General features: G+C 40.3%; 1 protein-coding gene across 1 annotated transcript in view; it reads left to right on the forward strand.

Annotated features, from left to right (window-relative positions):
- The window catches only part of MET (MET proto-oncogene, receptor tyrosine kinase), a 123,601-nt gene extending 100,047 nt beyond the window's left edge, over nt 1–23,554 (forward strand). Inside the window, exons 11-21 of the mRNA XM_054988695.1 lie at nt 1,085–1,300; nt 4,041–4,187; nt 6,266–6,425; nt 7,383–7,523; nt 10,948–11,178; nt 13,695–13,775; nt 14,615–14,796; nt 16,011–16,120; nt 19,731–19,896; nt 20,870–21,006; nt 21,437–23,554. Of these exons, the coding sequence (XP_054844670.1) occupies nt 1,085–1,300; nt 4,041–4,187; nt 6,266–6,425; nt 7,383–7,523; nt 10,948–11,178; nt 13,695–13,775; nt 14,615–14,796; nt 16,011–16,120; nt 19,731–19,896; nt 20,870–21,006; nt 21,437–21,647 (1,782 nt within the window). The 3' untranslated portion in view covers nt 21,648–23,554. The remainder of the gene's footprint in view (nt 1–1,084; nt 1,301–4,040; nt 4,188–6,265; nt 6,426–7,382; nt 7,524–10,947; nt 11,179–13,694; nt 13,776–14,614; nt 14,797–16,010; nt 16,121–19,730; nt 19,897–20,869; nt 21,007–21,436) is intronic.
- Nucleotides 23,555–24,807: the final 1,253 nt, after the last annotated feature.

Here is a 24,807-nt window from a genome sequence, read left to right on the forward strand (position 1 = left end):
TTTAAAGATTATCGCATGAATTGTCCATTAAGTTAACTCCTCTTTTTAAGGATGAGACATCAGAGAAAGGAAGATAGCTAGATTTTATAAAATAAGTAAAATACTAACTTCTCTTCCTTGCTATGTATAGTAATTCTTTTATAGCAGGTTTTTAAATATAAAAGTTTGGTTTGGGTTTTGCAGACACACTCGACTGAACAAGTTGTGATGGTTGCAGGAGGCCCAATGAATGTATGTCTCTCTTGCATGTGTGGACAGCCCCATTTACTTCCTTGGGTCTTTTGCATCTCTGTACAAATTAGACTCCCCTTGCCCCCGTCAAGATTCTAAATCTTACTGGAGGAGCTACAAGTTCACCTGAATTGTCACTGCAAACTGGATCTTGATTCATTTACACTGTGTGCTCCAGGGAGGAAGGAGAAAGGTAGAGCTGTATTTGTATCTGACATGGAAATACCTCAGCTTGTCTTTAAGGTCTGAATACAACTCAGAAATGCCCGTAAAATAACTCGAATAAACTGGCTGAATGTAACACTGATACTGTACAAGAAAGATCAAGTTGGATAGCTGTGTTAGTCTGTCTGTAGCAGGAGAAAAGAGCAAGAGTCCAGTAGCACCTATAAGACTAACAAAATTTGCTGTAGGGTATGAGCTTTCGTGAGCCACAGCTCACTTCTTCAGATACCAAAATGAAACAGAAATAGCCCCCTCTCCCTTTTCCTCAGCTGCTGCCATGCCATAATATAGATATACGTCAAATTAAAACTAAATTGTCTTTTAAAACAGTTTAAGTCTAAAAGCAACTTATCATATTAGATGTTTAAAATACACTATTACACACTCACTTACAACCGTTATCTTTAATCGAACTACCACTCTAACTAATGACAACTAGGTCATTAGTAGTGCAGTCCTGAGCAGAGTTACTTCAGTCTAAGCCCATTGATTTCAAGAGAGTAACCGGAGACTGGAGTGACTCTGCATAGGATTGCACTGTAGGTCAGATAGCATTAACAATGAAAGGCACAAATGTGAAACACCAGAAATGCATTTTCTTATTTGGGTTTTTCTTTTCACATTACAGGCCTGTAGCCATCGCTCCAATTATGAGATAATTTGCTGTACAACTCCTTCGCTAAAACCCTATAAACTGACATTGCCTTTTGTGACAAAAGTGTTTTTCGTTTTTGATGGTATCAACTCATCACATTTTAATTTTGATTATGTGAATGACCCCAGCTTTACATTTTCTGAAAAACCAGTGGTGATTTCTCAAGGAAACCAAAATATAGTCATTAAGGTAAGTTGATATGTTGTTTTAAATGTGGTAAATATATTGTTTCTCTTCTGGGCATTTGCAGAACATGGAACATGTCAGGAATAAAGGGGGATTCAGATTAATAGGGATTGGTTCTTCATATTTGTTCTTCCTCCATGGAGCTTAGGTTGGTATACATCCTTCGTGTTATCCTTGCAAGAATCCTCTGCAGTGAGTTAGACTGAGAAAATGAAGCAAGAGGCCTAGACAAACTATAAGCCTGCTTTTGAGAATTTGTGGTTCTTCAGTCAAAAGGTCATTGTAGGCCAGATTTTGAGGACTGGGCTTTCAGTCCTGCCAAATACACAAAACAAATTTACATGCCTTGTGACTGTATTTTTATCATCCAATAATTAAGCAAGCACAGCGTGGAATTAAATGGCCACTTTGTTCACTGAACAAGCAGTTCTTACCAGACCAAAATTCTTTTATCTGTTTTCCTTAATTAGTTTTAGGAGAGTGGAGGAGCCTTTATCACTTTTTTTTCCCAAGTAAAAGTAAGCTAATGTGACATATTTTGTTTCCAGCAAGTGGCTGTACACAGACTGAGTCATTTTTGATCTCACTCAGAGAGAAACAGAAACTGCCTCCACCCCAATTTACTCAGCCACCTCAGACAAGATCTTGCCTGTCTGGGTAGGCCATCACAATTCTGTTTTCCAGTGAACAAGTACAAAGAATAAATTTTAGTCTAAGAGCAGAACTACAAGTGACAAAAGGCACAGGTTGGACACTTGTCAGCTTCCCTCAAGTTTTGATGGGAAATGTAGGCATCCTGATCTTGCAGCTTGGCTCTCTGACTGCTGTCCAATGGACTTTTCAACTGTCGCTTGTCCAACATTCCGCCAACCTGCCTACATTTCCCATCAAAACTTGAGGGAAGCTGACAAGTGTCCAATCTGTGCCTTTTGTCACTTGTAGTTCCGCTCTCAGTCTCAAAATCCATTATTACAAAAATTCTGCTTTTTGCCAATGCTTAAATCCATCCATAGCATACTCAAATCAAAGCTAATGTAATATACTTCTCCTGCCTGGTGTTGCTGCTTCCTCTCTTCTGACATGCTTTATATTCTTGCCAGCATAGAGATTATGTAGTATAGGAAATACTTTTATCTAGCTGTCTAAATCGGACACAGAAACTCAATATCTTTGCTTAAAAAAAAAGCTAGTGCTGATTTTTTAATCAAGATCTGGAGGCTGAAGGATAAAAATGCCATATCTTAAAATTTGCCTCATAACCTTCCCCACTGCAGAAGAAACTGGTTTGTATATCCTAGAACTCAGCTCAAATAACTTTCCAAAACTATCTGTGGGATGATGGCTGTTGTGGGTTTTCCGGGCTGTATTGCCGTGGTCTTGGCATTGTAGTTCCTGACGTTTCGCCAGCAGCTGTGGCTGGCATCTTCAGAGGTGTAGCACCAAAAGACAGAGATCTCTCAGTGCTACACCTCTGAAGATGCCAGCCACAGCTGCTGGCGAAACGTCAGGAACTACAATGCCAAGACCACGGCAATACAGCCCGGAAAACCCACAACAGCCATCGTTCTCCGGCCGTGAAAGCCTTCGACAATATATCTGTGGGATGGTTTATTACACATCTTCCATCCACTAACCATGTCTGTGTTGTTACTTATTTGAAGCCGTAGAGAATTTTGGAAATTACAGTAAGATCTACTGGAGCCTCCTGCCAGTGCAGTCGAAAGTTATTATGCAAGTTCAAACATCTCAAGGACCTGCTGCTGTGAAAGGAATAGAGAGCTCTTTGGACATGCAAACCACTTTGAGAAAGGTCTATGCCGAGAATCTCTGTTCTATCTGTGGATATGTAGAACAGGTTCAGTGGTTCCCATATTTGAAAAAAACCTCTGTGGAACTTTTTGATTTAGACATAGATACCAAGAGTTGTTGGATCTGGGATAGCACAAAACAGTTTTTGAATCTGAAATATAATCCCAATGAAGAGTGCTATGATTTTAGTACCTTGATGGTGATAACAAGTATTAAAATAATAATAATAATAACATTCGATTTATATACTGCCCTTTAGGACAACTTAATGCCCACTCAGAGCGGTTTACAAAGTGTTATTATTACCCCACAACAATCACCCTGTGAGGTGGGTGGGGCTGAGAAAGCTCCAGAGAACTGTGACTCGCCCAAGGTCACCCAGCTGGCTTCGTGGAGGAGTGGGGAATCAAACCCGGCTCTCCAGATTAGAGTCCCGTGCTCTTAACCACTACACCAAACTGGATAAAAGAATTATCCAAGCTATGTGAAAGTGTCTCAGTGCCCCATGCAAGTAGAAATCGCCTGTATGTTGCTTTTGGCTATCTTTTTCTTTTAAAAAACCAAAAGTATGTATGTCCTACCTTTTTCCTTCTGCCTATGTCTAATAATATGTACATTCAGAATTTGGATTCCTGGAGAATTAAGGGTAGCAGAATGTGCATGGTCTATAAATAAATCCATAAAATGCTTCCTTTAACTAAACAGAGTAAACAGAAGCAAGCCATATATGAATACATTTACAATAAAGCCCTCTGAGTTGCAAAGCAGAGGACAAGATCTGGTCTTCAATTTCAGCTGATAAAATTGTTAAGCTCCCTGTGAAAGCTCCCATTCACACTATTTGTTAGTGAAGAAAATATAAGGAATTTGTTTAGACTTTTGTGATTTGAGTCACGGTTGTTTTTATAAACATCTTCTTTTATTTTTTCTCTAGGGAAATAATATCGACTCAGAAGCTGTTAAAGGTGAAGTGCTAAAGGTTGGAAACAAGAGCTGTGAAAACATCACCTTGAAGTTTCAATCTGTTTCTTGTACTGTTCCCACAGAACTGCTGAAATCCAATAGTCAACTGAATATAGAGGTAGGATATTTACCTGCGCATATAGCAGATGATATCACGTCTTTCTCATACATTGAAGAACATCTGCATTTATATTACTCTTTCATCTATGATAACGGATGCTAAAATTATTAGTTAACAACATTGCCACTCACTTTCGTTTAGTAACATTTGATTTAACAGTTGCTAACTCATGAGTTGTCAATCTCCACACCTGAAACAAGGCTCTGTATAGGTAATCATTAGATTTCTCAATAACAGCCCATTTCAGTGCCAAAATTTTATGTATAAGATGATGAGATTCATTAACAATAAGACCTTGACTAGGAAATACAACGTCTCTAATTACCTTCAAATTCCTAATACAGCACTGCACCCAATCTCTTGAAGTAGCATCAGTATGAATGACCCCCAAAATAGCATTGTTGGGGGTCAGAGAACCCCCAGGCACAACATCACAGGGGGAGTTGGAAGTCTGTAGTAGGAGCAGGGAAATTAGCAGAAATCCTCCCCCCTTCACCTGTGGAAATTCTCTATGGGATCCAAGCCACAATCTATAGTTTTGAATTTATATGCCTAAGGAATCAATGTAGCATCTTTTGAGGGGGGGATATTTTAGATTTGCTTGAAGCTTGGGCTTCATCTTGAACGTTCATTTTGAACGGTCAAGCCAATGCCTTAGGTCAGTCTGAAAGCTATCTGTGTGATAAAGAAAGGGGATTGCTCCACTTACCCACCATGCTACTGAAAGTATGAACTTATTTGAACTGGAAACTTGCATGCCTTAAGAGCCCAGATGTATATAAAAAAAAATAGACTGTCCAAATTCAGAGTTTCTATTTCTATTCTTGTATTGGTTCAGTTTTCCAGAAAATGTGAGACTCAAGTCAAGTAGCACCTTAAAGACCAACAAGATTTTCCAGGAGATAAGCTTTTGAGAGTAAAGCTCTATTTGTCAGCTATCTGATGAAAGAAGCTTGAATCTCAGAAGCTTATGCTCTAGAAAATGTTATTGGCCTTTAAGGTGCAAGTGAATTTTGCTCTTCCAGTGCGGACCAACACTGCTGCCCACCAGAAAATGTGGACAGTGAGTGAAGCAGAACAGAATTAATTATTTAACTCAGCTTGATTTCTTTAAAAAAGATCATCCCTTTGATTATAACCATAAGATGAATGGAGTTGGTTGAATCAGGGTTTTGTGTATTTTCAGGTAGCATATTGTTTGGCCAGATATTATAATTTGCTCCTTATTTTGCCATAGTGAATTTGGTCTCTAAAGTGCCACTTCTGGTTTAATTAATACAGACAAAAAAAAGAGAGATGATCTTAAGAACCCAGCAGGATTGATAAGGGAGCCTTCCTCCCACCTTCAGTATCAAACTACCACAGCACTTTCTAAACCAGAGAGGGATCCTAAACAGATCTAGTCAGAATCCTCATCAAAGGGCTTAATACCAGAAAAATGTTCTTAGGGTGGCACTGTAGGGGTTTAGTTTTATTTGAATCATAGGTCCTTGCAAAGTCTCTTTCGCTTTCGATCTTTTTCTAGACCCGTCAAAAGCATAGTGCTTCTAAACTGTGAAATGGATGAGTTCAGCTGATCTGAAGTGTTATCAAAAGGATCAGGGCCCAGAATCAAGGCTGGAGGCTAACAATGTAGTCAGAAGGGATTTATTTGTTTTGGAATCATACAATATGGCACTAAGTGTTGTCAGGGCTTTTTTTCAGGGGGAACGCTGGGGAACGGAGTTCTGGAACCTCTTGAAAATGATCACATGGCTGGTGGCCCCGCCCCCTGATCTCCAGACAAACTCCCCTCTGTCTGGAGATCAGGGGGCAGGGCCACCAGCCATGTGACCATTTTCTCTGAGGGCAACCCACTGAGTTCCACCACCTCTTTTCCCAGAAAAAAAAGCCCTGAGTGTTGTACATTTTTTAAAAAAACATATTCCTGCCAGTGGAAACAAGATGGAATAGGAGATGGCAAGTGAGTTGTGTATGTAAATTTGGTACATGTACACTAAATGGGATCTTCCAGTGAAACTCACTATTTAAAAAAAAAAAAAACTCCTGAGTTTTCTTGTTGTTTTTTTTTTCAGTGGAAAAAGGAAGTTTCTTCAGTACTTATTGGGAAAGTAATGGTTCTGCCAGATGAGAATTTCAATGGGCTCATTGCAGGAGCTGTGTCAGTATCTGTTTTTCTATTGTTGGTGTTTTCGGGGCTTTTCCTCTGGAGAAAAAAGAGAAAGCAAATCAAAGGTAAATTATGATATTCTTGATATTATTTATGCAACACTTACAATCTGTTTCTCATTTTACAGCATAACCACAAAAAGACCCCAGGAAATTACAAGAGGGAGGAAGGACAGAGAAGCCAAGGATAGCCTGCGAAGAATATGTGCACATACCATTGCATGTTCTTGCAGTTGGAGATAATTGCAGTTGGGGAATTTGACAAAGACTTCTTACAGAAAATGGAAAGAGAGAGAGGCAGCACCACATAGGAATTTTGGGAGGGGAATCCCAGTGCTAAGGAGAGCAAAGGTGCATTGATTACAAATGAAGAATGTAGGCTGCTTCTTCATGGATAGTGCACGGCTTAAGCCAATGGATAGAAATGATGAATGGATTATGCTTGGCTCCAATTGTGAAACCTTCCTGCTTAGGAGTTTCTTGTGTGTTTAAATGTGTGCTGTTGCTTGTCAGACTTGAATGACTCCCAGTCCCTACAACTGACCAGCATGGCCATTCTCCTGCACCTCGGCTATCTATTCCCAGCCCAACAACATTACCTTCTTACCTACCATCAAAGGTGCCTTCTCCTCTATAAGATGGGCATGGAGTATTATGCAACTGGCTCTGGATCCAGCCTAGCATACCTTTAAATTGGAAATCCAGGGTTATTGATAGTTCCACCTTGTATAATATTCAGATTGGCCAGGAGGGAGCTCCTAGCAGGAACCCCAGTTTTAATGACAAAGCCAAAATATGCTGCTGTTCTGCTATATGGGAGAAGAAAATATTTTGCTGTATTATCTCTGCAGAACATGACCAGCCTAATCCAACATAGTACTGCCCTAGGTAATTGTGACTTTTAAAGCTACTCAAGCTTGCACAGATTAGTTATGAGAATGTTGCTGCTCTCCTTAATCTTGGGGCAAGTCTTTTAGGTGCTCTTGACATTATTACTTGACACGCTTTTTCTTCCGTGTGAAGACTTAGGCAGAGAGATTGTTCGCTACGATGGAAGAGTGCACACTCCTCACCTGGACAGGCTTGTAAGCGCAAGAAGTGTGAGTCCCACAACGGAAATGGTGTCGAGTGAATCTGTTGATTACAGATCCACTTTTCTAGAAGGTATTTTTTTAATGATCAGTAAGGGTTTCTGTAGTTTATTCTTCCCCTTTCTCACCTATTGTCATACGTCTGTACACTGTACACTGAAATATAGTGCAGCCTATTTAATGGACTGAGTTCCTTTTGCTGAATCTTAGAAGTTTTAATCTTCTTTGTATAGATACTGAACTTTTGCTATGCTGAGCACCATTTTGTTTCATTTAAAGTTTGCCTCAGACTGCCCATTTTGTGAACCCACTGTAAAAATAGGATGAATAATCTTGGTCTCACCTGTATGATGACGGCACTGCTCTTTTTCAGACTCTCTTGCAAAGTTCAGGTGGTCCAGATTGCGAGGTTGGCCATGGCTCAGTGGGCTCTGTTCACTCCTTATGCAGGAGGTTCCTGGTTAAACTCTCAGCATCTCCAGTTAAAAGTTTTTCAGGTAGCAGGTATTCACTTAGATGCTTGGGAACCATACATTGACAGACCAAAAAAAGAAGAAGAAGAAGAAGAAGCCTCTGTCCTAAATTGAGACTCTCCTGGAGATTTAACAAACTGCTCCTTGTATGATTGCCTGTAACTGTGCTGCATTAAAAGATGTCAGCATCCTTCTTAAAGTTATATTTGTGCTTGTATACACCCTGCTTAAATAATAATGATAGGGTTGATACAGAGACAAAATGGATTTATTTGAATAGTTTTATTTATTTGATCAACGAGAGTTACCCCGTATAGTATTCTTGCTCACCCATGTACTGTGTGCGTAACCAAAAAAATCCCAAAACGAAACAGTAACCCTTTTCCACAGATACGGTGAGCAAAATTGCTGCATCTGTGTCAACAGAAAGAAAATTACAAAAACCATTGCAACAGATCTATAACGAGCAAGAAATAAGAAGACCCCATTGTGGTGCTGTGCTGTCTCAGCAAGAGCTAAAATGTTTGATCAATTAGTTTAGGTTTTTTAAAAAAATTCTTCATTAGAATATAATTCTGGAGATAATCCAACAAGGTCTGCAGCAGAGCTGCATGTGGTGGGCTCAACATGTAGCTGTCCAAAGAATGGTGGGAGTATTGTTGTATACAAACTGAATGCAATATTTAAACCAAATTGTTGTAAGGGATTTTTTAACTTTGAAAGGTGTTACCTTTCAAAACCTCAAAATATCACGGGTATGGAAGGAAGGCTGTTTTTTTTTAAAAAAGAGCTTAATTTGAGTCTGTTCATAATTAAAAGGAAAATAGTTAAGTAAAACTTTTAACAGATAGGAAGGTTAAAGCACAATTAACCTGTGGGCCAACAGTCTCTGTATAATTTGTTAGTTTCCAAATTCCTGCTTGTGAGCACAGCAATCAACATGAGGACGTGCTGGAACTCAGATTCTTGCCTTCCTATATCACAGGAAGCGTTGCTTGATGAGGTGACCCAATAAATATTGGCCCAGATTCCAGACTGAAGCCCTGGAAATATTTGGCATGGCTCAGAATGTGTCTAAATATCATGTTTGTGCTCCAGTGGGTCGCTAGAGCACCAAAGATATAGGTCAGTTCACAGAATAAATAAGGGCTCATCCATTTATGCCAACCAAACACAGTCTGATGTAATCTTCTGGCAGCCTCAGGATGAGATAGTTACATTCAGGGCTTTTTTTTCTGGGAAAAGAGGTGGTGGAACTTTTCTGGGAAAATAGGTGGGTTGCCCTCGGAGAAAATGGTCACATGGCTGGTGGCCCCGCCCCCTGATCTCCAGACAGAGGGGAGTTTAGATTGCCCTCCACGCCGCTTGGCCATGTGACCATTTTCAAGAGGTTCTGGAACTCCGTTCCACCGCATTCCAGCTGAAAAAAAGCCCTGGTTACATTTTCATGTCTGAGAAACTTTTAAAAATTCTCCTAAATGTTCCATAATTCTTTTGAAACAGGCGGTGGCCATGGGAAATTTAGCATTCATTTTTTTCATGGTTATATGTCAAATTCACACTTCATACCCATTGGTAAACACAGCAGAAGGAAGCAATCACCTTGTGGAGAGATTGTGAAAAGAAAGCCATTGTCAGGTCAGTAAGACCTGAGAGACTCTGGTTCACTCTGCCATAATGCCCAGTGGGGAGGGACCTTTCAGCCTAATTCTTTCAAGACAGGATAATGTGGAGAAAGGAGAGCCATATATATTGGACTCTTTGGAGAAAGAGCAGGAATGCACTAGATAGAAAAAATGTGCTGCAATTTCAGATTTACTGTGTCATCATACTAGTTGTTTTGCCAGACCACATGCACCACAAAACATCCAAATAGTTTTACTTATAGTCCCAAAGAAGGGTTTTGAAGATTTCAGATGAGCTGCTGCAGTCTCTCGTACGGAAAGAGACAGAATCCTGTGATTATGATATCTTTCATGACTGGCCCTGGGATTTCCTTATCTGCATGGGAATCTAATATGGAGAACTGGGTTTGATTCCCCGCTCCTTCTCTTGAAGCCAGCTGGGTAACCTTGGGTCAATCACAGCTCTCTCAGCTCCACCCACTTCACACGGAGATTGTCGTGAGGATAATAATAACACACTTTGTAAACTGCTTTGAGTGGGTGTTAAATTGCCCTGAAGGGCAGTATATAAATCGAATGTTATTATTATGTTATTAATCTGGACTGCAAGCGCATTCTTGCTGAGCAGCTTTCACTTTTATTCCTCTTATACATCAGTAGGGCTGTGCCAGATTCACTTTCTTTCTGCTTTATGGTATTTCTATCTGTAGATCATATTATTCTAAAAATCAGGAAAGAAATGTCCCATCAGTCACTTAAAGTCTGTTTTTAAGTGAGACATTGCAGTTCCTATGTTGAAAGAATCATGGGTAAATGTTATTTCATCTTCTGGACTAACTTTGTTATCTTTAAAAGCTACAGGATATGAATCACTCGAGCCATTTTTCCTAGCTGAATATTTACCACTAAATAAACAGAGTCACGGGCACTTGGGGAATATTCATCAGGTTTCCAATTGCCCGCCAAATTATAATCGGACAATAACCGATGGTCTTTGCTATTTCCTCCTTCTCACTAATGTGTCATTTCCCAAAAATCTGAAGACAGAATTTTTAGCTTGTTTCTGAGTAGAAAGACTCTGAGAAATTAAACTGGATCAGCAAATACAGGAGAAACTGCATTGTGATAGAGAGATTTCAAGCCTTTTGGTCTGAAAAGCCCTTTCTTACCACTCCAGTGCAGTCCTAAGCAGGTTTATGTCTTCATAAGCCTATGACCTTCAGTGGTTTTAGAAGGATATAATTTTACTTAAGATTGCGCTGCTAATCTTTTCTTTCTTCTTAGACTGAGCTTTCCAAGGTACTTAGAATTGTTCTGAGGCTAATCCTAATTCAGATGAAACTATGCTATGATTAAATTTGCCGCTGGTGCAACTGATTCCTATTTCTCCCTTTTGTAGATCAGTTTCCAGCTTTGTCTCAGAATGGATCGTGCAGGCCAGCTCAGTATCCTCACTCAGATTTATCTCCCATTTTGTCTACTGGAGACTCTGATTTAGCCAGCCCATTGTTGCAGACGCACGTCCACATTGACATTGGTGCCTTAAATCCGGATTTGGTCAAAGAAGTTGAGCACGTGGTTATTGGCGCCGATAGCCTGATAGTGCATTTTAGTGAAGTAATAGGAAGGGGTAAGTGTTTCAATGGCCAACAAAATCAGTACTGACCCACAATCATGCATTGTATGCTTTTGTGAATTTAAATCAATGAGTAAATACCTCACCCCAGTGTAATCAGTATAGTACAGTTTAACATCTAGCATTGTGGGTTTAATGCTGAGCATTCTTGCATTGCCTAAATTTATACTGTAGTGTTTTACAGATCCCAAACACTGGGCAGGGGTTTTCACGCTTTTAAAAAATGTGTCGAAGAAGATACTATTGATGAGGTTGGGCTAAGCCAACCCAGGTTCCGATCCTTACTCATGAGCTCCAACAGCCTAGTCTGATGTGTATTTATGCAGAAATGAAATAAGCTCTCAAGTCGTTGTGCTTGGATTGCAGCTGAAGCCCACAGAGCATGATTTTTCTCAAGACGACTTTCCAGTGGGTCTAGCTGACATTTGTTAATTGTGTCTTCAAGAACATTCCCCTCTTCCTTCTCCAATGAGCTCAGAAGGGTTTAGTAGGCACTTCCCAGGCCATCTTTCAACCTGCCTATGTCTCAACTGGCCAGTCGTTGTATCCATTGAACAGCACCATGAGCCTTTTAAACCGTTCTCTAAGAATGAATGAATCTACCCAATTCCTTGAGCAAATGGAATGCGACTAGATGCTCATTCCGGCTCCTCTTCTTGTTTATGACTGTGCCAAGGCTTCCTGCAAAAACTACAAAGTATAAAAACCGCATTTGATATGTTTTCCACTGAGAGGTTCAAAGTAGACTATACTGTTTAGATAGCAGGAACGGCAGCTGACGTTATAAAAGTAGTTTATGGCTATTAGATATTCTTTTATCTATGCCTGGACATCTGGTCTCCCATATCTGCCCCCCCTGGTTACATTTCTAATATCTATTTAATGAAGTCTTGCAGATCACTGTATAACTAACTGTAGGCTTAATAACACATGTTATTAACACACCACCATTTTTACTCCCTCGTCCGCCTGCATCTATTTATGGTAGTCCTTTTTAGCCTAAAATAACCTTGCTTAGTTAACTGGGAAGCAATTATTATTTGGCGCTAGCAACAGGATGAGTGGCTGTTTACGAGCCTGATTCAACAAAGGAGTCTTCAAGAATACTGGCAGCCGTGCCTTGAAATCTCTATATTCTAGCCAGTTGAGGCCATTACATTGAAAAATAGTTTTAGTATTGTTAACTCCAGAAAATCTTGCTGCATCAGATCAAAGGTCTATCTAATTCAGCATCCTGTTTCCAATAATAACCAATTAGATGGTTATGGGAAGCCTGCAGGCAGGGTGTGGACATGGTACTAGCTCTTCCCTACTTGTTCCCACTTTGTGGTATTCAGAGGTATACTGTCTCTGAACATAGACGCTCCATCATCTATATATATAAAGATAAGTGTTCTGACTGACTCATTAACGCCCAGCTCAAACCCCTGGACCTAAAAATATGAAATTTGGGGAGAACATTCCTTTTATGATGTAAACACCCACTAAGAAGGGATTTTAAGAAATTCACCCCCTAAGGAGTAAAATGTGTTTCCCCAAAAGGATACAGCTTCCCTGCGTGGCTGGCCATTGCCAGCTTGGTCACTCTTCCCTGATTGGGCCAGCCTTTCAAGGTCATTTGCATATGAGGCCTGATTGATCCTCACCCCCAACATTCTAAACAGTATGCAGTTGCTATTGGGAGTCATTTAATGTGTCCTGAGGTAAAATGGACCTCCAAGTCTTCCCCTAAAAGTTCACTCAAGTTGCCAATCTCCCTGTGGGGCCTGGCTTTCCTGTGTGGCTGGCAGGCTCCTGTTTGCTTGCACCTCCCGCCTCTCTGATTGGTCAGCTGCGGAACTCTGTGTTCCAAGGTAAAAATCAGGTCAAGCAATCTGCAGACAGTTGAAGAAAGGTGGGAACTAGATTTAAAGTAGTTAAATATTGTAGCGAAGCACAGGTATCAAGCTAATTGTTAATAAAGGCTGATAGATGCACCCTTTGGGAACTTGGCCACCCTCCTTTTTAAGCCATCAAAGCCAATGGTCCTCACAACATCTTGTGGAAGTGAATTCCACAAGTTAGAAATGCACCATGTGGAGAAATAAATACTTCCTTCCATCTGCCCTGAATCTACTATCGGTTGATCTACTATTGTCAAGTTATATACTATAGATGTCTGAAAGGTGACATGGAAATGGTATACAGCATTTGCAACTGCTGTCAACCAAAAGAGCTACTTTTAACCCTGGTATGAGGCTGGCAGTCCAGGGAGGATTTATCCATTTATCCATTCCTTGGATAGTGACTGTTTCAAGGTGGAAACTATCTGAGAACCATGAGCCTTGCAGGGTGAAAGCTTTTTCGGTTTTCCTGAATCATGTGACAGGTTCCACATTGGGGAACAGGTTCAGAAGAGACACGTGACATGTGAAGGAGCCACAATGTGGATCCTGAGCCACTCACTGTATGCAGTGACTTGGTTAAGCAGTCATGGGAAATAAAGATAACTTTAGGTATTATTTTTGCAGGTCACTTTGGGTGTGTCTATCATGGGACTTTGCTGGATACTGACGACAAGAAAATCCATTGTGCTGTGAAGTCCTTGAATAGTGAGTCATGATAATCTTTCATAGTGATGCCTACTCAATTTCAGAGAAAGCGGAGGCAATTATATTGCTGTGTATTAGAGAACGGCACTTTCACCAGCTCATGATCTTAGTTGAGTGGAGGCAACTTTTTAGTGGGATCTTTCCCAGAGCTTGCAGAAAGCTCCGCTAAGGATGTATTTGCCTCGCTATGTCCTCTATGAAAGAATGTTCACATCTTCCCTTCCCCCTCCGACAAATACAAGATTAAAGGCAAGAAAGAAACTGCAGCAGTATCATTTTACATGCCACTGGGCTGTTTTATGTTTGCTTTTTATGAGTGAGACAGTTGGAAAACAGCAGGAGCAAGTTGGCACAAACTTGTAATGACCCTCTCTCTGCCTTTACATTGGGATGTTTCTATTTATTGTTCCTAGCGGAGGAAAAAGAAAGGGAGGTGGAATTAAAAAAAATAAGGAAAGAATTCTGGAATTTCAAATGTATGTTGTGAATATGTTCAGTGTATTCTGGCAGTGAAATGTTTGGCAGTTCACGTGATATTTCCAGTTCATTTGGCTTTGGAAGTGGACTGCCCATCCTGCAAGCACTTCATAACTTTCCGCTCCAGAATAGATACACTGTATATAAGGGGTCTTTATCCAGCTTTTATCCAGCTTTTAAGAACTCCTTTTATCCAGCTTTTAAGAACTCCTTAAACTGAGTTTATTCAGCCTTGAATGGAGGAAAGGACAAAGGAAAAGAATTGTAAGAATCTTGCGAGTTTCAATGTTCAGTGAGTTCTAATGTTGTAGATATGAAATATCTTGTAGTTTCTGATTTGGTTTTGCCTCTCAATTTCTCAGGGATTACAGACTTGGATGAAGTAGCTCAGTTTCTGAAAGAGGGGATCATAATGAAAGATTTCACTCATCCCAATGTCCTGTCTCTGCTTGGAATTTGCTTGCCCAATGAGGGGTCTCCCTTGGTGGTGCTTCCATACATGAAACATGGAGATCTTCGGAACTTCATTAGGAACGAGACTCACGTATGTACACGTCTAGGCCTCTTCAGTGACAGTCCGATATATGTACCTATAGTTACGTTTTCTTGAAAGCATGAATTGATCCGTCATCATTTATAAATGTGGTTTTACATTCCACTGTTGAGCCTCTCTTTCCCTGTGAAAGAATAATCAAAGCCGAGAGAATTGTTGTAAATTGTCTGTGAGAGACTGCTTAATGTTGTTTTCCAGACAATAAATTATTTCACTCTGCAATGTTAATCAAAGCTGTTATTATTCAATACTTATTCAACGGTTAAGCTGTCTTTAGCACAAACTCCACAAGATCATTTTCCTAAATTCTGTTGTCTCTCTAAATTTTTTCCTTCCCACTATTGTCTCAGGAAGTTCTCTCTAACAGATGGAGTTTAAGTTTAGTTACAGTAAATAAAAGGCAGTGTTGACTTTACCAAGCAATACTTTTTCAGGTTAAGAATTGTCATTCATTAACTTTCTACCTAGGCTGGACAAGAACAAGGCTAATTTATCCTTGGGCTCGAGCATTCCCTTTGCACATCGAAATTAGCTGGAAAGCAAACTGATTTAGGAAGTCTTTGATCTAACCTCAGTTTGTTGTGATGGTCACATCTAAGCACTCCACCAAATTGGTGTTGCCTGCCCACATGTTTTAAATATAACAAAGGAGTATAAACTGGAAAGTTTAACAGGGTGGTAAAGAAGCCCTGGCCCCCTTTCAGCTTAGCTTCCTGAGTTAGCTTAACTTATATTTCCCAATATACTTTGTATTATTGTAGCATATACTAATATTTTAATTAGCTAAATTCAAAGAATTTATGTCTTAGCTTGACCCCATGTTTTCCTACTCTAAAATTCACATAGAGGTTTTCAGAAACTTGGGTTGGATCCTATGGAGGATTTCTGCTGGTGGAAGAAGAGGTCTTTTTCGCCAGTTCCTTCCTCCGTCTGCAACCTCTGACTCCCCCCCCCCATGCTGTTCTTGGGGGTTCCCTGCCCCCAAAAGCTGTGTTTCACGGTCATTTTGGGTTGTGATAGGGAGATGAGGAAGGTGTAGCTGTCTCAGATATTTTACAAGAGAATTGAGGCTATAAATATTTTGCATAAGTAAGTAGAACCTATCAGTACTTAGAAAAAACCAGAAGGCTCACTTCATCCTTTGTATTTTGTCAAATAAATTTGTTCTACTGTATCATTATTGTCACTGTTGTCATGTTTTACAGAATCCGACGGTAAAAGATTTGATTGGTTTTGGCCTGCAAGTAGCAAAGGGGATGAAGTACCTTGCAAGCAAGAAGTTTGTCCATAGAGACTTAGCAGCAAGAAATTGTATGTAAGTACACATCTGATTTCCAGGCTGTATTGTAAAATAATAATAATAGTGCTTATATACCACTCTTGTAGACAGATTAGTGCCCCACTCAGAGCGGTGAACAAAGTCAGTGTTTTATCCCCACAATGCAGCGGGGGAGCTGGGACTGAGAGGAGTAACTTACCCGAGGCCACCTACTGAGCTCATGGTAGTAGCGGGATTTGAACCAGCAGAGTGCTGATTCGCAGACCAGCCATTTAACCATTATGCTGCAGCATAGATAAAGGAATATCTATTGAGACAACATTCCACTTTTGGAATGGCATTACTTTATTTGTTTTCCAGCTGTAGAGCTTAGATAGGTGCAGTGTTTTCCATGCACATAATCGCCAACCCCAGTCCAGCTGGGCTTCACAAAGAGTTACTAGTTTTAGACTTTTCTTTTGAGTATTTTTTTCTCTGAAATTTGTTCTCCTTAGGAGGGCAGCATTTCTACTGTTTTGGCTATTCCATTATAAAAAATCCTTCTTTCCCATGACCCATTCACTAAGGCTTTCTTTATGCCCTTCCTGACATTTCATTGTTTCTATACAATCCACATAGGGTTTTTTTACATTTCTCATTGTCTCTTTTAACACCTTTTAAAACAAATCTACAACCCTGCAAGCGATTTCCTTGGAGGTAATTACAGAGAAATTGATGAAAGCAAGGGTGGTTTCATGTCATATCAGGTGACTACTAATCAATCTCTAACAGAGGTCTAAATGATTTTCTCATGATACCACCGGCAGCTTGGGATCGAGACAGTCGGGAGATGGACTTGTGTTTGCCTCTAGTAGTTTATATTATTATTTATTTAAAACATTTCTGTGCTGCCTTTCCACCCAAGTAGGGTTCTCAATGTAACGAACATCAAAGTATTTCAACATTAAAAGGTTTAAAATATTAAAACAGCCTTTAAAATAAAGTATATATAAAATATTTAAACAATTCAATAACATCATATAAACACACGTAACACAACCAGGCATGAGAGCCAGTAATAGTTATTGAGGTACGCCAAACGAAACAGAAGTCTTCACCTGCTGGCAAAAGACAACAATAGAGGGAGACAGAATAATCTCCCCGTAGGAGTTCCAAAGGTTTGGCGCCACTGAGCCAGGTGCAGGGGGACAAAACATTACTCCATTCTCATGGTTTAACTGTCAAATAATTTTTCAAACGACTAAATACTTACTAATTTGCCTTTTGGCTTCCTTATGCTAGCATTAGCTATAAAACTCATATCTTCTTTATATTTCCTCTGTGCAAGAAACATACCATGGAGTCATGGGGGAAAACAAACAAAAGATAAGGCTTTTTAGTTGATCGGTCTTTACATAGCTCTGCCTTAGTTTTGCTTTGACCTCAGCCATGTTAGAATATAGCAAACAAAAATTAGGCGCAGAATCTTATTGGAGGCTGAGTGAACCAACAGTTTAGTTCAGAGTGACTGATGAGTACAGTGGTTGTCAGCGCTATTATTCTGATTCATTGTTATTAATTAATACGCTTAGCATTAATTAATGGAATTCATGCTCTGATTTTTGGTCTTTGAATTCCATTAACACAAAAAAGAAGCTATTGCTTTAAATTTAAGGACCTACATTTTTCCAGGTTTCATAAATATTTGTGCAGCACATCACAGCTCCATATTAGCAATCCAAATTGAACACATGAATGCATGCAGCTGCGTTATACTGAATCAGATCCTTGGTCCATCAAGGTCAGTACTGTCTACTCAGACCGGCAGTGGTCCTTCAGGCTCTCATGGTCACTCACGTATTACTTCTTTTACGAGTTCTCCATAGAACCAACCCATTGGCTTCTATTTAAAATAACAAGAGTGCAAATGGACTCAGAAAGCTGCTGCTGAGGGAAGGAGAGTCCTGCCCTTCTCCCAAGTTTATCCTCCCCTGCAAAAACAGTGCCGGGGGAGGGGTTCCCCTTTCTGCTGCCACATATATGCTCAATGGAGTGCTCAATGAGTGCTCAATGTGCTCAATGGAATGCGCTCAACGTATGCTCAGTGGAGCAGCAGAAATGGGGGAATGTTTCTCCTCCACACTGTTTTTGCACATGGAAAAAAGCTTGAGAGAAAGGCAGGAGCACCAACTCTCTCTTGGAGCACCAACTGTCTGAGCCTGTTTGTGCTCTCATTTTTTTTTATAGAAGCCAATCCCCAAGCTGATGTGTGTTCACATGGAGCACCAGTTGGGCCCATGGAGTACTCATAAAAGAAATAACGTGTAGAGTGACCCTCAGGCAGAGGTCTTTCATATCCCGTTACTAGATCCTTTCAACTTGAGATGCTGAGAGTTGAACCTTGGACCTTTTGCAAGCCAAGCAGGTGCTCTGCCTCTGAGTTATGGGTCCTCCCAAGAGCAGATTAATTACCCACTGGTTTATTACTCGTAATCATTTTTTTATATTGAATGAAGTTCTGAGATAGTGTACTCACATCGAAGAGGGAAAAGTTTCAAGCCGCTTCCCATATCATCTGACTACAGTACGCCAGGTAGAAGGGCAACAATGAGACTAACGTAGACACTACCAAGTTATCTGGAATTTCATTGTTCAGATTTTATCTCAGCTCTTACATTTTCACTGGGGCTCATATCTGAAGAAGTGAGCTCTGACTCCAAAAACTCACGTTGAAAAGAATGTTGTTAGTTACTGGACTTCTGTTTTCTTTAAGATCCTACCTATCTTGTTGGTGGGCCTTTGTGTAGCCAGCAAGAAACTGTTACACAACTAAGCCTTTACTAGCATGTGGTAGTGACATAGGTTCCATTAACCCAACATCCAATTCAGCACACATTTTGTGTCTAGGGTGGGTTGGACTTTGACTGTCTCCTTTGATATGAGCCCACCATTGTACCTCAATAGTTTTTCCCATGTTTGAGACAAGAGGTAAAATAAGAGCATTTAACAAGGTACTGGAAACATTCATGGTGCCAGCTATGCTGAAACAAATGAACATTGTCCATTCTTGTCCTCAACTTGCATTGCTTTCACTGTACAGTATGATAGTTTCATAAGTATGAAACGACTGCATAAGATACACAAGAGCATCTACTGTTCAGGATTCCTGCACAGAGGATCGCTGTGGTTTTGTTGCTGAGCAAGTGCTGCTGCTGTATTAATGGCATTAAGAGCATGGTAGAATTGTTATTTTTATTTTGGCATTAACATTTTACCCTGACCTGGTTGGTCCAGGGTAGCTTATTCTCATCAGGTCTCAGAAGCTAAGCAGGATCAGTCCAGGTTAGTACTTGGATGGGAGATCACCAAGGAAGTTCAGGGTCACTACATGTAGGCAGGCAAATGACCAACCACCTCTGAATGTCTCTTGCCTTGAAAACTCTATGAGGTCAACATAAGTTGATTGCAACTTGACAGCACTTCCCACCACTGTTAATATTTCACATACTGTACTGGTTCTTCAGTCTATTGCTTGTTCAAAGAGGTAATCTCTTCAAAAGTTCAGATTTCAAAGATATCATAAAGACCCTTAAATTACTCAAGGGCAATGTAAATTGCATCTTTTCAGTTCCAGATAATTTGAGGGGGTGTCATTTTTTTCCTCTAGGCTGGATGAAAAATTCACTGTTAAGGTTGCTGATTTTGGCCTTGCTCGAGATGTCTACGATAAGGAGTACTACAGTGTACACAATAAAACAGGAGCCAAACTGCCAGTAAAATGGATGGCTTTAGAAAGTTTGCAAACTCAGAAGTTCACTACAAAGTCAGATGTGGTAATGTGCCTATAATTATTTATGTTGCTCTTGCTGACTTTTCACATTTCAAGGCATTCCTAGAAGTATTTAAGGGAAACGAAGGGACATGGTAGATTAATGCAAAACCTTGTAATCCAAAATCAAAACTAAGCTTCAGCTCTTTTACTTTGTAAAATGAATGAAGCTAGGGTTGTTTTTCCCCCTATTTTGCTTATGTCCATATCCTGAAACCACAGATAATGCTAGCCAAGATTGTGAAGCTTTGAGAAAACACCCTGCTTGAAGCAGAAAAATTGTGACTGATTTGAGTCATCCTTGGTTACATATCTGAAAAGAAAGCTTGGGGCTTGGCTTTGAGGTTAGGTCAACTTAACTTGAGCAAGTGCTGCTGCTGTATTAATAGCATTAAGAGCATGGTAGAATTGTTATTTTTATTTTGGTATTAGTTTTTCACCCTGACCTGGTTGGTCCAGGGTAGCTTAGGCTCTTTCTGAGCCTAAAATTTTTCTGTTTTAAGCAGCATTGTTCCAATACGTTGAATTAAATTCAGTAGGGCTTGTTTCCTAGCAAACATACACAGCATTAGATGCCCAGTTGCCATCCTGTGTATATGTGCATATTCCATTTGCTTTGTTTTCTGGCCTGCAATGCTTGACTGCAGTTTGAGACAGTGTTTTAAACATAACCTAATATGTGCAATTGTTACTATTCGTGTGCAATTTGGGTTGGCATAAACACTTTCCAGTAATTTATGCTACATTTTTAATTCTTCCTCCAAATGCTGTGTGGATCTTTTCCAGTTTATACCTTCTGAACAAGCATCAAGTATATTTCCTGAGCCTTCCAATTTTTTCTAGCTCTTGCATTCTGTCCAGCATTTAGTTGCCATGTTCAAAATGAAGTGGCCAGCCCTAAAAATCTTTGTTGTAAAATGCTTCCTTGCCCTGAATCTCTCCCGTCGTGTGATGTGGTTTTCCTTTGCTTCTCTCAGTGGTCCTTTGGAGTGTTACTTTGGGAGCTGATGACGAGAGGAGCACCACCTTATCCAGACGTAAACTCTTTTGATATCACTGTTTACTTACTGCAAGGAAGAAGGCTCTTGCAGCCTGAGTATTGCCCAGACCCACTGTAAGTAAATAGAAGATGTTACTGGTGATGGGAGAGCTGGGTTGGACCCAAAGGGGCTGTTGTGCTCACCAGAGGAGTCCTCTTGGCTGTTTTCTGTGTGGTTTTCAGAACACTGAACACCTTTTTTACTGGAAGGAAGCGTAGAGAGGTAGTTGCTTCCTCAGCATCTACCAGCCCTGGCTTTTTCTTCTTACCTCTTAAAAGACCTCTCATCATAGGGAAAGAGGCTAAATCAGTTGCACAGACAGAAAAGCTAAAAGACTGGGAGCAGGAGGGGAGGGGGAAGAAATGCTTTATTTTTTGTAAGTGTTCCAAGCTGCTTTGAGAACTTCATAGTTGAAAAGCAGAATATAAACAAGTAAATACAAATAAGGAGTCTAACCCAAAGTTGTATAGCTAAAAACTCACTTTTCGTCTCTTTCAACTGCAGATATGAAGTCATGCTTAAATGTTGGCATCCCAAACCTGAACTACGGCCAGCATTCTCTGAGCTAGTTTCAGATATATCAACCATCTTCACCACTTTCGTTGGGGAACATTATGTTCACGTGAACGCAACCTATGTCAATGTGAAATGTGTGGCACCTTATCCATCTCTTCTGTCGTCCCAAGACAACATAGATAGGGATTCAGATACATGACCAGGTATATATTACTATACAACCAGGGGAGGAAGAAAAACCCTAAATAAAAGCCAACGACTTTTTTGCCACCTGGTTTATGTAAAAGCACTGTTGTATGTGTCATACAAATTGCACTATTTCAAGGAGACAATTTCATGTTGCTGAATGCTACAGCAGTCTGTACTGTCCGCTGTTACCACAATATCTTATCTCTTGACAGCTTTTGCTCATTTGTGACCAGTCCAGCTGGTGTTATAAATTATATTATGTACAACTGCTGGATTCAGAGAGTCATCAGTAATACAGAATCCAGGCACTAGAGGATGAATTATCTCTGTTGGTGCCTGCACTCAGCAGTTTTTTTGTCGCATAAATGCCAATCCTTATTCCTGGATTGCAAACATTTCTCTCACCGGTGTTTCCTGAGGTTTGCTTTGCTTGCTCTGTCAGTCTCGGCTATTTGGAAATCATTTTCCAGATTTGGAGAATCACCACTTTTGTGACTGGTTTTCAAAACAATTTGGAATTCTGGGTCACAGTTATCACATGAAAAAATAATCGCTGCAGCTTTACAGAGTCAAGGGCAATGTGAATAGTGAACAGAACGCTTCCATCCATCCGTGGGGGAGATTGCCTTCTAACCAGTAGGCCAAAGAGTGATCTTTAAGCATTCCGGAGTGTAGACTGAGACATTTCAGAAGATCTACGTGGGCAGCTAGGCACCTGAACTAGATCTAGCTTTCTGTGTGTGAAACAAACGAAGAACTATGGCCGAAGAAAGGTGAGGGGCTGAAAAAACAAAAGGATGAGTTCAGCCAGTTGAGAACCAGAAGTAGTGCAACATTGTGTGATCCTTTTGAAGTTGGGAGGTGCCGTTTACAAGTGGATGATAAAATCAAGAAAAAATGTGACACAGCTGATAGCTGCCTGTTGCATTCAGCTGGCTTGGCTGTTGTGACATGACCAAAATACAGAAAGATTTTAAAGACAGAGATAACAAGATTTGAAAACAACAACTATGCTTTTAACTGTACACTGAGCGTCATGTTTCATTTCTGTTCCTGTGGAATTCTGTGCATACTACTGTATAGACTGTTTGGTGTAGGCAAATAGCTAGTTTTGTTGGTGTAAGCCCTTCCAAATCATTCTATTTTTATATGGGGAAAGTTTTATTTTTAATTATATATAAATATACATACAAAGTTTGTCTAGGCCATAAAATGTTGCACTGTGAACATTTCAAAAAATTTTTTATCAGCCTGTGATTGGTATGTGGTAAAAGATACTCAAAAACTTTGTTTTGTAAAGACTGGAAAGGTAAAGAGTTTGTTGCAAGCTGTCTTGAGGTGAAGTGTTAAAATCTCCCATTGCTAACATAAAAAACCACAACCCTTAAGATCTTTGAGGAAACAACGGCTACAGAGAATCCAGTCCTAAAGGAGATGTATGGTTCTTGAGAGATAATGCTACACTGAACAATTTACAACCAGGTTGGAGTGGGTAAGCAAACTACTTGCTGACAATACTGGATTGTATTCAATGGCCACATCCATTTCCGCGGCAAACACTTCACATGTGCTGAAAGCAATGCTAATTGTGAACTGCCTAAGCACAAAAAAATCTGCTGTAAGCAAAAAATGAAAAATGATTTTCAAAGTTATGGAAACTTGTGATGTCAAGAGCAGATATTCTACTGTGTACACAAACTTTGAGAGAGAATGGAGGGGAGGATCAAACAATTGTAGTGTTTTTGAAGAAACATTAACGTTATGTCGGGATACCTGTATCTAATACGTGATTCTTGTAGAGATTTTGATGTTTGTACATTCCTATGCCTGCCAATAAGATGGATGGTACTTACATTTATAATTGTGATGATCTAACAGACTTCTTAGTAAAAAATAAAGTAAAATATTTGTATGCTGGCCATTTATGTTTCAAGCATGTGTATGTCTGTCTAGGTGAGAGTGTATTTCATCCTGCAAGGATTTCTCATTTATTTATGGAGCATCACTGGATGGTTACCAGCCCTTAATCTGAACGGAGGAGGCAGATGCTTTTTAAACTTGGAACTAAGAAGAAACAAACAGCTGAAGAACATAAAACCCTTGGCTGAATGGAAAGGTGTCCTCCTGAATGCAGAAGGCATCTTCTGCTCATGGAAGGGCAATGTTTTATCACTTGTGTTCACAAAAAGGGTGAAAGTGAATCAAAATATGACCTTTCTGCCATACAGCCTCTTGTATGACCTAAACTATGACTATTGCTGTAGAGTCTGCTTTTTTATTTTACAATGTATTTTATTTATGTTCTTATCCCACTTGACATCTAAAAAGCTCTTATAACAGTTTACAACATATATCAAAATAGAAACATCTATGAAAACTCAATAAACACGCAGTAAAATCACCATAAGATCAAAAAGAACAGCAACAAAGAAACAGAAGGGAAAACATTCATTTCTTAATCCAGTTCTTACATGAACTCAAATGTTCAAGAAAGAAGAGCAGTCATTCTCTAACTGTCTAAGAGGCAGAAAAGACAAATGAGATTCGTATCAGGGCAACCACTGAAATGCGGCCCTATCCTGGCACGCAGCAACGCTGCTTGAGCCAGGGGCCGTTTATTGCCGCACTGGAGGAGGGAGGCAGCTCCACCCCCACTTCCTAATATGGGGTTGCTGGGAGGGCGGAGCAAGGGCCTTAGGTGGCTGCTCTGCCCTTCCCAGCCGCATTGCAATAAGTCGCTCAACCCACCCTCCTCTCCCAGTATTGGTGTAGGATTAGCTGCCTGCTGTTATCAGAGCCAGGTAGGAATTTTTTCCCCTCTTTCCAAATTGGCATCGGAAAGGGGTTTTTTTCGCCTACCTTGCACCTAATTCGGGGATTGAGGTGATTGGCTAAGGGTGGTGCCAGTTAGCAGTGTCATGGCAGGTTTGAGTTGGAGATAGGGTGCGGGCTGGTGAGCACCCTTAGCGCTTCCCTATTGATGGGAAGAGGGGCCTGCCTAAAGGGCTGGTACTGCTTTGATGGCTGCCAGATGCAGAGGCAGGCTGCCTTCGGGAACCCCCGCCTACAAGTCCTTACCTCACTGCTATACGGCTGAGATGTTCAGGAGCTTAAAAGGGGGGGGTGACCAAATTGCCTGGCCGGCCGGGTCCACCCCATCCATTGGATGG

The sequence above is a fragment of the Eublepharis macularius genome, chromosome 9 (genome assembly GCF_028583425.1).
Source record: "Eublepharis macularius isolate TG4126 chromosome 9, MPM_Emac_v1.0, whole genome shotgun sequence".
In the NCBI taxonomy this organism is placed as follows: Eukaryota; Metazoa; Chordata; class Lepidosauria; order Squamata; family Eublepharidae; genus Eublepharis; species Eublepharis macularius.